This window comes from Meriones unguiculatus, chromosome 20, assembly GCF_030254825.1.
Source record: "Meriones unguiculatus strain TT.TT164.6M chromosome 20, Bangor_MerUng_6.1, whole genome shotgun sequence".
Taxonomy (NCBI): Eukaryota; Metazoa; Chordata; class Mammalia; order Rodentia; family Muridae; genus Meriones; species Meriones unguiculatus.
The window spans coordinates 44,346,032-44,360,615 of record NC_083367.1 but is presented as its reverse complement, the minus strand read 5'-3'; the positions used below and the strand labels follow the sequence as shown (position 1 = coordinate 44,360,615).

At 48.5% G+C, this 14,584-nt stretch overlaps 1 protein-coding gene across 8 annotated transcripts in view; it reads right to left on the bottom strand.

The window, feature by feature from the left end:
- Fyn (FYN proto-oncogene, Src family tyrosine kinase) overlaps positions 1-14,584 on the bottom strand; it is a 197,793-nt gene that overhangs the window by 14,203 nt on the left and 169,006 nt on the right. For all 8 annotated transcript variants that reach the window (XM_060373354.1, XM_060373356.1, XM_021657250.2 and 5 more), the window contains 2 exons: positions 14,341-14,417; positions 14,086-14,239 (listed from right to left, as the gene is read on the bottom strand). In XM_060373354.1, the coding sequence (XP_060229337.1) occupies positions 14,086-14,239; positions 14,341-14,417 (231 nt within the window). The remainder of the gene's footprint in view (positions 1-14,085; positions 14,240-14,340; positions 14,418-14,584) is intronic.

Here is a 14,584-nt window from a genome sequence, read left to right as displayed (position 1 = left end):
AATGACAAGCTAGCAATGGAGAGAACGAACCAACGTTTCTTTTCCTACTCCTCTTGTTACTTCTGTTTTCTCCTTGTTTTAGCTTCCTGCCTCCAGAGGGCACAAACTTACCGGCCCCAGAGTGTGGCTTGGAAGGGCACCAGGCAGTTGTTTGTGCCCGGTGTCCGTTCACATGGCTGTAGAGGACGCAGGTGTGAAACCCATGTCTGAGGAGGGCATGTCCGAAGTCATCCAGCAACACAGCACACAGTCCCACAGGGATTCTGCTGGGGCTGCAGGAAGTGCTTAACGTGGGCCAAGTTAGAGGGGCTGGAGGGTTGGAAGGAGGCAACTCCCGCAGAGAGGACAGTCCACTGCCACCCTGTGGCTAACCCCTGCCTCTCTGCTCTTGCTCAATGGACTTCCTCCACCTGATCAGTAACACCTGGGCAGGTTTCCCAGCTCCATGCTGCCACAGCAGCCTGTGTTTGGAGTTGTTATGGCTTCAAGTGTGACAAGTACACGGATTGTCAGAAGTGTGCCCCGTGACGGTGCTCTCCCTGGACTCTCCCTGCTCTCTCCACGTCTTCTGGGCAACTGTGTCTCCAGCTCAGAGCCTGGGATGTCAGGCACACAGGACTCCTGAGAGAATCAACAGGATAACAGAAGCTGGCGATAGAGCAGCCTTCCAGCTTACCCCTCCGTCTGACTAGCCACAGTTTCTTATGGGTAATTTATTTGGTTTCTTGTCTCTGGGGTGTCTTCTCTTTGTTCATGGTGACAGTACCACTGTCATGTCTGTCATCATCTGGATGACAGTTTAAGGGCCTAACAACTGCTACCTACAACAGAAAAACATCTGTTGCACACTAATAAAAATTAAAATTAAAAACTTAAAAACTTGCAAAATCCACATTTTAATACTAAACACTGAGTACTGAGAACCCTTGTGGGTCTGGGTGAATCTGAGAGATGTAGAGGGGGGCCTCAGCTCTGCTTTGAGAGGAACAGGGGCCAGGTCCAGGGGTGCTGCTGCGACGGGCACTGGTTTTAATAGCAGGAAGACCAGGTAGCAGGAGTCCTTGCAGGACGGGCAGCAATCATTCCCACCTCAGCGGGCGCTGGCTCTTTTCATCTGAAGCAGGGCTTATAATCACCTATGCGTCAAGTCAGAGAAAAAGGAGTGGTGGGCTTCATTCAGTTATTCAGGTTTGTCCCTGAGAACATTTAAACAAAATCCCCATGTCACCATTGCTGAGCTGGCCCGCTCTCTACTGCCAGCATGCCTGCAGTTTTCCCCATACTGTGCTCTATCCGCGGCAGCAAACACGACCTCCTTCCTGTCTCTCTCCAATGTCCAAGTGTTGCAGAGGCCTCGGTGTTCCAGACTCTTCTCTCTCTCCACTGTTCTTTTGGAAATATGTCCTCTTGTTACTTACTATGCCTGTTGTCTGTGGGAGGGGGATGGGCACATTCAGATGTTTCTCATTCGAATTCTTGGTTCTTCATTTCCAAATATCTGCGGGACAAGGCTTCTAGGGTCTCTTGGTTTATCTAAAATATAGCAACTGTAAACTGGATTTACTGTTCACGATATCATCTTACTATGCGTAAGATTATTAAGAGATTTCCTGTAGACGGCAGAAAAATTTCACCAAATGACTGAGTTATAAATAAATTTCTTTCAATTCTAAGATACAAACAGAATTCCCCCTCATATTTTGTTTGTTTGTGTATTTTTTACTATCCACTTTCTGGGAGTTGATTGCTACGTTGCCTTCAGGCTTCAGGACAGAAAACTTAACCTGGGACTTTTCTTCCTTTTGTTATTTCTAGATTTAATCCATGTCTTGCTTTTAATCCAGTACCTTGCTTCCACTCATTGGCATGTCTCTCAACATCACCCTTTCCCGTTTCAGCTCACTGCAGAAGATTCCGGTCATCACTTCTGCTGAGTCCCCCTGCCTTGGTACACAGCCTTCAGTTGAGTGCCCCTCCAATTAATCCTTTTAAACTGCAGTTTCCTGTTCCACCTTCTTCAGCCATATGGGAGGGTCCCCACTGAATTAAAATCAAAATCCACCATCTGGTTTCCAGGGACCCACATAGCCATTCGGTTCTATTGCAAACACACAGTTAATCCAGTTCAGTTTGCTTTTCACTCCTGTGGCAGGTACCACACACCTGGCACGATTACACCTCCTTCTGTTGAATTAGCTTGTTTGAAATGCCATCCTTCCCTCCATTTGCCCAGCTACAGCCTTCTCTCTCTTGAAGACTCCTTCCTGTGGTCTTCCAGGAGAGCTGAACCAAAGCAACAACTGCATTCTGGGTCCCTACCATTATTAAACAGATGACAGGTCCTTGCTAAGTGTGCCACATGTCTGACACGCAAGTTATAGGTGCAAACGACGTTTCCGCTCTTCAGCCGAGAGAGCGACACATTGAAGAACACATGTAATGGGATCTGTATGAAAGGTGTCTGGCTCCAGAATCAAGAGTGCTTAGTATTCTGGTATGTGTGTGTGTTAAAGAATGAATTTAATGGAAATTTAAAAAAATGAAAAACAAACAAACAAACAAACAAACAAACAAAAAACACAAAAGGAGCTTCAGAGTTAGGTGGACCTGGGCTCTCTCAGGCTGAGTTTTCTTGAAAGCCCAAGCGTCAGTTTTGTGTCTGTAACTTGGGATGGCAGGGGGTATAATGGACTCAGCAGAGTGCCTGGTTCCTGAGAGCAAGCCGAGAGCTAAATGCAGCGACTACTGTGCTTGGATTGCATGTGCAAAGCATTGAGCTGCACTGACAAAGGCCCTCAGCACCACTCACCCTAGAAACCTCCAAAGAAGAAAAATGAAGAGAAGCCCCTCACTCATCCACCAACCACTGAGCATCTCGAGTGTCCACCGAGTCCCCAAGCACAGTCAGCGTAAGGCACCCTGGGTTCATCGCGAGTAGGGCACCTCCTGGAGGAGATTTGTAAAGCAGGATGAATGCGGCTCCTAAGCTGAACCTACAAGAGAGCTAAACTGTGGTACTGGCTTGAAGGGGATGGCACAGGAGATGCAGGGACTGAGTAAGCAAACTGGGAAAGCGAACTTCAGGGAGGGGTGGCAACGGAGAAGGGGTCAGTGTGACCCACGGCTTTCCCTGAGGCAGAAGGACCACTCAAGCCTGACCGGACTATCGCATGTGGCGACAACTCTGGAATTTTGGTTTCTTTAAGAACAAAGAAATATTATAAGGATATGTTTTTGTTTTAATTCCAGGTGTGGGGCTATGGGGCTGTTTTGCGGAAGCTGACGACGATTTACCTTGTGCTCTAGCAGAGGTGTGGTCTTGCCAGCTTCAGATAGTTTCTGGGAGTGTGTGACGTTTGGCGTTCTGGGAACTTTTCGGAGGGTTTGTAAATGCTAACACCCTGAGAGACAGGGTTGGTGGTTGGTGGTTGTTCGAGGGTGGGGAGTGGAGGTGGTGGTGGTTACAGTTTACTAGTAATTGTGCTCACAGAAGAAACAAAAGGAAAGACATTAGATTCAGGGATCTCTCTCTCACCCTTCTATCCTTTCTCTCCTATCAAGTGATAGGAGGTGAGAATAGGGGATGGGAGAGAGGGTGGGAAAAAGAAGAACCCACAAAGTGGCAAAGACTGGTTATAATCACATGTCACCAGCTCTTAGTGGAGCCCGGGACGGTTAGATCTTTCTTTCTTTCTTTCTTTCTTTCTTTCTTTCTTTCTTTCTTTCTTTCTTTCTTTCTTTCTTTCTTTCTTTCTTTCTTTTTCTTTTTTCTTTTTTTTGGTGCCAGTTCCACTGCGCTGTCTCAGAGAGAACTAAAGAACCAGGACATCGGGGAAAGCAAGGCCAGTGCAGAGCAAAGGATGCCAGATGGATCCACAGAGCATGGCCTTTGTCCTAACGACATTTCCAAGAAGAGCTTTAACAACAGATCCTGCTTTTCTAAACCAAAGAACCACCCAAAGAGCCTCTTTAACTACAAAGCCACAAACCCTGCAAATTATTATATACAATATTAAATAACGTGCAGTACTTGGGCTGTAAAGTTACCCTAGAGAATAAAAGAGATCACAAGCTACGCCTGTAACAGGAAGCTGATTACATGGTGAAGGGAGCAAGATGTCTAGGGTAGGATATCCTGTGTTAAGAGCTAGAGCAAAGCTGACCTGACCCAGAACTTTGTGGTGATTCAAATGCAATAACTATTTCCAACCCAGTGAAACTTGGCAGAGGAAAACTCCTAATTCTCACAACAGGCCAAGGGATGACATTCAAATTTCCCAAATGCTTCTGAAGTAATAGACGGAGTGTTTCCAGTTACCCCTGGTAATGCAGTCTGTTAAACTTCCACTTTAAGTTCACAGGGTTTAGTGTCATGTTTTCAGAATAAACATAAACGAACATCCAGTGGCACAATGGACTGGGATAATGTTGCACCGGAAATTTCAGCTTGCCGGTGGTAGGGAGTCTGGCAAAGAGCGTGACAGGGATTAAGGAAGAGTGCTGTGTCGTCAGGGACCTTGGGAGAGCAGGCAAGAGTGAAACCAATAGAGCCAGGGGCCAGAAGTTGGGCCTGAACATACTTTGAAACTACGGTCTGATTAACTAGGCACAGATCCAAGGTCTGGTTGGGATAAATCCACGGAAGGAATATTCGAGCTGAAAGGGTGTACAGGCTCCCAGGGGAGCTGAACAGTGAGCATGGATAGAGAGGTTATCTTGGCAGGGCCATCACCGGGTTAAGAATGCAGCCCAGCACAGACAGACTGAGCCGCCCTCAGAGGGGCCTCGCCCGCTGTGCTAGGCAGTGTCACCGGCACGGGTGTGGGGATACAGCGTGGGGAAGCTCATCGTGCTGGGGTTTGGTTGTGAGTTTAGAAAGATGTCCAAGAAGTTGTGCATGTACAGAAGACAAGCACAACTTGAGGTTGCTTTTCAAACTGTCCTCTGCTTTCCATCTGGCACAGTGTCTATGCTTTTGGGATCCCGGGAAGACTGGTGTGTTGGGCCAGGTACCCTTTTTTGGTCAGGAGAAAAAGGCTAGCTGCTGCAGGCAGTCTGCACATGTACTGTGTACTGCCTGTCCTTGGTTATCCAGATGAAGCAAATGCAGGTTCCTTCTGCCAGCAGGCCGAGCACATCGAGGAAGCCAAAAGACATTTCTGATGTTTGATGGCAGGCTGAAGTTCCTATTTACACACTTTAAAATCACAGAGGGTGGCCATCTGCTTCCTTACTCATGATCACCAAGAAACACGGGCTATGTGGACCAAGGTCTTGCTCCTGAGCATTCATACACAACTGTCAGCCAGCTCTGCCGAAAACAGCACAAAGGAGATGCCCTTCTGAGCACAAAGCAGGATGACCGGTGGGCTGGGCAGATAGAGGGAGGTGCTCAGGTGACCTGTGCTGGCACAGGCCCATCTGCATTCCCTGGGCCAACTCAAGAGAGCTAGCCAAGGATGCAAGTGGCAGAAATCAGTTCCCCTCCAACCTGCAAGCATTTTTAATCTTAAAAAGGACTAGGGAGAAATGAGTGATTTAAAGTCCCCTTTCTTTCATTTCATCTGGCTTTCAACACATCCCTGCTAGGAGGGAATGATGCTCCCAACTGTTCATCTCCATTTCCCAGCATCCGTCCTGCTCCCCTGACTACTAATCTGGGCTGAAGCTTCAGCAGATAAACAAAGCAGTCCCTCCCAGAAATGCCAGTGGTAGGAAGCCTCGAGACCAAGGCGGCAGAATACAAATGAAGATGACTTCTGCCTGGTGACAGAGGTTCCGCCAAACTCTGGCCCTGGAAGGTTCAGGGAGGCAGCCTGGCTCAGTTCTGCTCATCAGGATCAGCACACAGCCTCTGGCAGCTCTGGGGAGGACAAACTCCCCACGTGGGCCTAGGGGGTGGTATGGCCTGGTCATTTCACTGCAGCCTTTCAAGGGAACAAGGCAGTTTGATGCTTACTATCAAAACAATAGCTTGCATCGGGAAGGGGCTTGCTTTTTGTTAAAAGATGGTTCATGTCTTTAGCAAGGAAAAGAATAGAATTAAATTCAACAATTAACAGGGCTTTATCCTTCCCCCACCCTCTTTTTCTGCTGACATTTGCTGTTCAGGTCACAGCACACAGTGTGGGAATGGCGATGCTGCTGTTGACAGAGAACAAGAAATTCATACGCTGACGCTGACGGGGAGAAGAGGGAGGGCATCTCATGGTGAGATCAGCCTTGATCTGCCACTGGTTTGCAGGGGCCTCTGAAGCAGCTGATTAATAATTCTGCAGGAACCCTTGAGCTGGAACTGAGTCTAATCATCCCTGGTCGTGGTAACAAAGGAAGGACAGGAACTGAATTCACAGTTCTGCATTGTGAAGCTGGAAATCTGAAAGAAGCAGGGACCAGGTCCTTGCTGACTGTGTTTGTCAACCTAGCTGCCTGCCTGTTTGTGCTAAATGGGTACTGTGCTTTTTGAATCCAAAATCCGATTATATTTAATTAGCAGGGGCATCTGGGATTTCTAATACACAAAGAGTTATTAAAGTAACAAATCTTTCTAAAATATGTTCTCCAAGAAAGAATGTGTTAATTTATGCAGTAACAATTTTTAACGTGAAATAATGAACATGAAAACTGTAACAATTATGAATTCTTTGTAGTCTAATTTATATGTGAATTTTACTCCAGACAATAATCTATTCAATTTAAATGCTCAATACTGGGAGTATTTGAGCACACACATTTTTCTTCTACTTAATACCCAAAGTTTGGAATGCCCTTGTTTTGTTCATATATTCTAGAGACTCAAAGACTACACTGTCTTCACATTTGCTTCCTAGGCGATCATTTGGTTACAGCTTTTGGAACAAGTCAACCAACCAATCAAATCCACAGAGAGAAATTCCATGCTCTTGCTCTTCAGGATAAGTCAAATGGGGGAGGAGCCCAGGCAGAGCGCAGCCAGAAAGGCCCTGTGCAGCATGGGTTGCGTGTGCCACCTGTGGGTGGTGTTCTAAGTATGACCATTTGCCCCTACAGGATCAGCTGTAAAACTTGTTCATGCTACTGCCAATGGCAACAAGTTGTGTCTATTCCCGGATGGTAACGATTCTACCTATTTAAGGCAGGCTCTGAGGTTAACTTAGCCAAGGTTCCAGAGAAGATCAGCAATGATGCCAGGACTCATACTAAGATAACCTGACTTCATAGGTCATATTGATAGCCAGCTCATTCCTTGCCATCTTTTGGAGCAAAGCAGGAAATAGAGAAAGGAGGAGGGAAGTCCGTGGAAGAGAAAAGCGCTGTGGGGAAGAATGAGAAGTAAAGGGAACCAGACAGCTTTTGTCTTTTCCAATCCCCACAGCCACCTGAAAGGTGATTCACAGATGAGGATGCCAAGGCCCAGAGAAGCCTCAGATCTAGGACAAAGACAGAGCTAGCCTCTGAACACAAGCATTTCTAGCTTGGCAGCTCCTGACCATCTCCAGAGACAAGCTCACAGTGTGCAGCAAATACCTACAGAGCAAACAACCCTCTCTGGGGGTTTTTGCAGCAATTACAGTACCTGACTTCCGGGAAGCCTGTGCGTAAGTCTGAGGAGAGTGAGGAGAAGGGCAGTGGTCGCAGCTATTTCCACTGCTATACACAAACAGAGACACTCGGTGTGTGTTCTGTGCACCTGAGGGCTGTATTCCAGTCTTTAGGACAATGTCCCCACAGAGGAACAGCAAGACCTGTTTTACTGATGTCTAGGAGGATTGCTACCCGGGGTCCTTGTAAGCACCCATGTGCACATGTGTTCATGTGTGAAGCTGCTGAGCACACCCACCTGCTGTCAGATACAATAATTATATATATTCTAAATATAAATGAAAACCTATGCATGCACCTTGGGGCCATGGATAGTTCTGTTCTCTCTCTCTCCATAGCTCTGGCTGTCCTGGAATTCACTAGATAGACCAGGCTGGCCTTAAACTCAGAGCTCTGTCTGCCTCTGTCTTCCTAGTGATGGGATTAAAGGTATGCACCACCACAACCAGCCATGAACAGTTCTTAATAGGAGGAAAGAATGAAGTTCTGCCCAAGACAGGAGGATGGCAAAGGTTAGTTGCGTCATAGCTGAGTTCAAGACAGAGCCACGTAGATAGAACTAGAATGATGATTGTCCAGATAAAATATAAATGATGATATGTATACACAGACACACATACACACACACACATGCATCTATCCATCTATCTATCTATCCATCTATCTATCTATCTACCTACCTACCTACCTACCTATCAATCATCCATCCATCTTGTGGGCCACATGAAGAGTGAGACTGGGGGAACTGGCCTGGAGCTAGAATAAGGTTGAGAATGTTCAAAGCCTGAAAATCTCAATTTTAAGACCTGTAAGAGTAAGGATCGCTCTTTCCCTGTTCTGTGTCTGCATGCCCAGTGCACAGTCTTGTAACTACCTCTGCCTTTCTCGAGGTAGTCACATAGCCTGGTAACAAGGTCATGCCCAGCTGGCACCTGGAATTCCTCTCCATGCAAACTGAAGCAATCCTAGCACCTCAGCCCCAGCCAATGATGGACACTCACCAGAAAACCCCTATATAGCCCTTGTTCTCTGCCAATAAAAAGAGCTGCGTTACTGAAAGGGCTGCATCATCACTGCCCAATTAAACAGGTATCCTGCTGACCCACATGCCCAGCTAGGCTTTATTCCTTTGAGCCTAGCACCTGTATGCCTGGATGCCCGCAAGGGAAGAAGTGAACCTCTGAGCTCCAGAATGATGTTACCTGCCATCTATCTACCTATCTGTCATCTGCCTACCTGTGTGTACATATATATGCATGGCTTTGTAAGTTCCTTTCTTTTATTGATTACTAACAGTTCTTCCTCTTTAAAGTGTTTTTAATATAATAAAAACCCTTTCTGTGGAAGACATGCCAATCACAAAAAATCAGGATTATAAAAACAATTCTTTGTATTTTACCACCCTCAAAGAACTTTTTATAGACTACCTCCTTAATTCTCATACTACTCACATAAGGCAGTTACTGTTACCATCTACTCTTCAGAGAATAAAGGTGAGGCCCGAAGAGGTAGCTGGTTTGCTTGAGGATACCCTACTTGTCATCGACAGAGGGGGTTTAAGCCTGGGGGCTCTTGGCTTCTAACCTAGGTAAGCAATGCAGGTGCATTCACCTTTTAAATCCGTATCACCTGTCTGTGAGGCAGTAGCGGCCACTGCCAATCTAGGCCTAGCCAGGAGACAGAAGGATGTGCGTCTCCTGTCCTGTGTAACAGCTCCAGGTGGAATCAGCCCTGTTGTTTCTCAGCAGTGATGGGCTAGCCCTGGTGGGTGTGCTCAGCGGAACATGAGTCTGCTGTAAGAAAGCAGAACTGTCACAGGAGACAAGAGTCTCGGGACACAGGGATGGGGAAAGAGGCAGAACAAAAGAGCATGCTATGGCCACGTCATGAAGTGGCGGGTTATGAAAGAAGGAATCTGTAGGGCCATGCTCATTGACTTTCCTTACAGGCAGAGCGAATCTGCAGCGGCAGAGAGAGAACAGAGCCCTCTCTGGGGGCAGCTGCTGATTAGGGTGGAATGAAATGGTCTTCACAGGCATGTCTTCCCCTGTGAGGTGGTTTCAAGACCATATACCCATGTAAAGATGTATTCAGGTGAACACCAGATTTGTCTATTTTATTGGATGAATGAAAGAAGAAGAGGAAGAGGAGGAGGAGGGGGAGGGAGAGGGGGAGGGGGAGAGGGAGGGGGAGGAGGAGGAGGAGGAGGAGGAGGAGGAGGAGGAGGAGGAGGAGGAGGAGGAGGAGAAGAAATCAAGTGTCCACAAGAGCAAGTTGTTGTTAGTCAGGTCTACCTGATCGTGCCAGGTTCAAGTCCACTTTAGCCAGCCCTCAGCTACTTGAGAACTTAGAAGGAAGACCAAGTCTTTGGGGAGTTTTCCCACCCGTTCTCATTTTCTGTGAGAAAGGCCAGGTGGCCTGAGGCCTGTAACAGGGGAGCAAAGAAACTGCAGCTGACAGGAAAGCCTGGTGCAGAAGCAGCAGCTTGCTACCTCGATGCTCTGGGCCCAGGTGGGGGCTATGGTAACTACTGGAAGGATCCTAGGAGCAGAGATAGGGAGGGGAGGTGTCAGCAAAGCTCCGGGAAGGTGCAGGTGACACAGGCGGAGGCTGAGAGTTAGAGGACATTGCTGTGCAGCGGATCGGGGGAGGTAGCGCAGCTGGCCTCTCGGGGCTCAGAGGCCAGTGTGGATGGCTCGAATGCGACAAACTGCAGCTCACACTCGCTCTGTGAAGTTAAGATCTCCCAGACTTTCTCTCTTAGCTGACGCTGCCAGCTCTGCCCTAACCACAACCCACAACTGCCTCCTAGGAAGGGTCTGTGGCGTCTCCTCGCATGGAGACTGGGTCTCTGCAGTGCAACTGCAGCCTACCCGTTTGTTCATTCTCCAGCAGCCCAGTCCTGTGTAAGGCAACAAGAACAGTAGAAAGGGACACGAACCAGTTCCCACGAGCTGGGGCTGGCTCAAGCCTCCAAGTGCTCTCCAGTAACTGCAAAACACACGAAGCTGGTAAGATGCATCCTCACTTAAGAAGTAAGTTCTCTGCTCATGGAAGGACCAGACAGCTTGCCCAGGGCCCCAGGTCAGCAGACGGTATCACTGGGCTTTGCTGCCTGACTTTAATGTTCCTGTGTTCTTCCTCATGCTAGCCGCTCTCCTTACGTGCCCTTCGGTTTCCCCTATCTTTCCCTTCTCCATCCTTTCTTCCTTTGAGGTGGAGTCTTGCTGTTTTGCCCAGGGTAGTCTCAAACTCCTGGGCTAAAGAGACCTCCCCTCCTCAGCTCCCAGAGCAGCTGAGACTATACTGTGCGGGCCTTCACTATGGTGGGTGTCGTCATAACAACATTTTGCCAAGTTCCTGTTATAAACAAGGCATTCAGATGCCCGATATGGATTCTTTAAGTGACTCTGGATGGACAGAACTTAGGGCGGAGCTCCTAACTCAACCGGAACTGGGCCCAACTGTGAGCTGTCCAGGCAATTGTGAGGAATCCCAAGTGATTCTAGTTGCTTCTAGGATGCTGACAAGTGGAGGCTTCCCTTCACAGGCATCGGGCCTGGTCCTCGGCTCCTCTTTGACCTGGGGCTTCTGCTCAGAAACCAGGGTAGGGAGGGGCTGAGTGTGGGGCTTGTGGGAAGCAACGCCACATAAAAGGCCTATAACAGGGCTCTACACTGCTGTGGTGTTTGTGCCCTGTGTGTGTTTGTGTATGTGCGCGCGCACGCGTGCAGTGACAGACATTTCAGAGCACCCTCAGATGGGAAACTCACAACTGTTTTGCAAACAATTGTCACTCGTGGTCCTAAAATAGCTACGTTTGGCACATGTTCCAGAACACTGCCTGCACTCCCATAATCACGACGCGGCACGGCTGTGGCCTGCGGGTGACATAAAACCCGACTTGCAAATATTATTAGGCACATGGACCAGCTGTCTAGAGGAGCTTATTAATCCCCGGCAGGAGTGTCGGCACACAGCACACATGCCATCTGCAGAATACGTTGGCAAATACATGCCGGACCTTTCCATCTACCAGAAAGGCCAGGGCGGGGCAGACCCAGTGCCGAACCTGTAGGAACAGCTGGGCTGTCCAAGGCTGGCAAATGAAAGGCTCTCTGGCATGGACACATGTGCATTTGAGAGGTTGCCCCTTGAGGCTTTTTCCATAAAATAAAGGGGAAAATGGGACTTATGAGTAATTCTTTCCGGTTTTACATTCTGCTCTCAGATTCACTGATTTAGTGAGAGACGGCGGGCACAGCTCAAGAGCGTGCCTGATCAGGCGGACTGCACTGTTTTTAAAGCCTCGTCTTCCACTTGTGAGTTTTGGGATTTGCACGCTAACCCCGAGTCTATTTCCTGCCTCTTGCAGGCCAGGCAGGTCCAGGGCCACACGTTTGCTGCCCTTTCCTGGCCCTCAAGACAGCACAGGTTGCCCACATCTCCTTCCATACTGGAGTTCATCCGATTCTTGCTACTTATCCCTGCCCAGTGTTTGGTACGCATCTGAAGGCGTTGGGTAAAGGAAAGAAACAAGACACGATGTTCTAAAAGGGAAGGATGGAATCTTCTGCTTGGAAACTAAGTCAAGGCAGTGTTGAACAAAGGATTAAGGCCCGTCCTTGGGAAGGGGTTCAGACAGCAGTCTGCATGTGATGGAGCGGGAAGGCAGGGCAGAAAGGCAGTCGTGACGGGGAGTGGGAAGGAAGGCTGCATGGGCAGGCTGAGAGGGTCCTGGACAGAAGAGGGTCCAGTGTGTGAGAGGTGCCAGTCACCCAAGGCCACAGTCTCAGGCACCTTAGTGAACCTGCATGGCCTACAGGCCCAGGCCACGCCAACAGTACCTCTGTAAGCATCTGCCGGTCCACCTTCTCACTTACAGGTGGATCAAGGGTGTTAACCACACACTCTGCAGAATAAGTGGTTAAGAGCGACAAAACCGCTTTTCATTGCTTCCTCTGCTACTGCGGCTTTCTCACACACAGGAGGAAGCTCCTGGGCTTCCCTGGAGCCATTTTCTAAATCAAATATCCAGCCATCAACCTTCTCATGCTCTCCTTCAGGACCGAAGCTCTGCTCACACTCGCTCAGACCCTCTCGGCATGCCCTGTCACCAAAACCATGTCTGTGTTCCTCTCTGCTGAGAGATACAGCCTGCTTCTGTGCCCCCTAACTTCATGACCCCTACATGATCCCACATGGAGGCTTGCTGCATGGGCATAAGGCTTCAGGACAAAACATACCACACATTGGAAGAATTCAAACAGCTGAACTGTTTACACAACATACAACTGGGCATTTGGATAGTATCTACAGCCAGGCAGGATCCTAGTTTAACATTTTCTATTGTCACTCATTGCACGTGCATTCTGAGTCAAATAAATAGAGGAAAGAATTGGCATGAAATAATAAAAAAAAAAAATCAAAAGAAAGAGAACCAAAAAAGATTGCAGAAATGAGTGAAATGAAATGGGTATTAGTCATCAGAAAACTGTAGATAGCACTATCCTGTAATATATCCCAGTTACTGCTCGGCCTGGCTCAGGGTGACTAGGCTTTGGTTAACATCACCAGTGAAACTTACTCTCTGCCTGAGCTCCAGGCGTTAAGCCCACAGAAGCCTCCATAGTTGCTGGTCCCTCACTTAGCTCCACATCTGGACACTGCCATGTGACCATCCAGGAAGGCAGAACACATCTGGGGAATGCCTTCCTGGCAGCTGGTACTCTAGTGACAGTCATCCCGGTGGGCTGGCTGCTGGTTTGGTATGCGTTTTACCTAAGACTTGACGTCTACGAACTTTCGCAGGAGGTGGGTGGATGGAAGTAGACAGGGAAAGAAAGCAGGGCTTTTCAAGGGACCACCATCAACCAGCACCCTCTACCCCCAACCACTTCTTTTCCTCTTCACTGCTCTGCTCTCAAGGCAAGAGGCTGCATCGAGGGCCCAGGCTCAGGCTGGGCCTGGTTGGGCCCTGGGAGGCAGCTGCAGACTGAGGTCTCAGCCTCCGTGTGCCTCTGCAGGCTTTCTACTAGGTGGCACCCTCGATCTGGCGCTACCCCTCCTGTTGTGTTCTCCAAGCTTTGGCTCCCTGATGTTTGTTAGTTCTGAGGCATCGCACTATGTTCCAGTTTTCCCAAAGCCTGCCTGCTCCTTTGTAAAAGACTGTTATTACAGCCTCTCCCTGGAGTGCCGTCTGACTTCTGCTGGGACATGGCTGCCTGGGAATGAGCTATACCTTGTTTTCCCACAGCCTCCTTTTTCCAAAAGAAGAGCACTGTGGGCCTGAACACTTGCAGAAAAGGCAGGCAGGCCATGGGGGTTGGCACTCACCAAACCATTGCTGCACCTGTCTACTGGGCCCAGTAGTCCCCCACCTGAGAACTGTCAGACTCTTGCCAGATCAGAGGAAAAAGCAGGCAGCTGGAGGAAATGGAGGTGAGGAGGGAGGCTGGGCAGTGCAGAGATGCAATCAGGAGCCAGCGTCCTGGAAGCGCCCACCTTGTCTGGCTGTGTATTCATTGTCTTCGATCAACCGAGCCAATCCAAAGTCAGCAATCTTGCAAATTAGTCCATTTCCCACTAGAATGTTTGCTGATCGAAGATCTCTGTGGATGTAATTCATGCGCTCAATGTAAGCCATTCCTGCAGCAACCTGTGGAGACGCAGGGGAGGGGGCACAGCTGTTACACCATAACCCCTCAAGTGTCCATGCTGACATAGCCATAGCCTGAGTCAGGGCACCCTGTGGCCTACCTGTGCTGCCATGTCCACAAGATTTGGCAATTTCAGAGCTCTTCCTTCACCGTCTTTTAAGAAATCAAGCAAACTTCCTATGAGTGAGACATAAAGCAATTTCAGTTTACTCAGAAAGGCAAAAATTCCCAGTAGTGGCCATATTTGATTTCCTTATGTAAGTAAAAGGTAGTGAAGGGGATGATGCTATCAAAGGAAAAGGAAAGCTTTGTACAGGAAACAGAAACAAATTCCATGTTTTAAG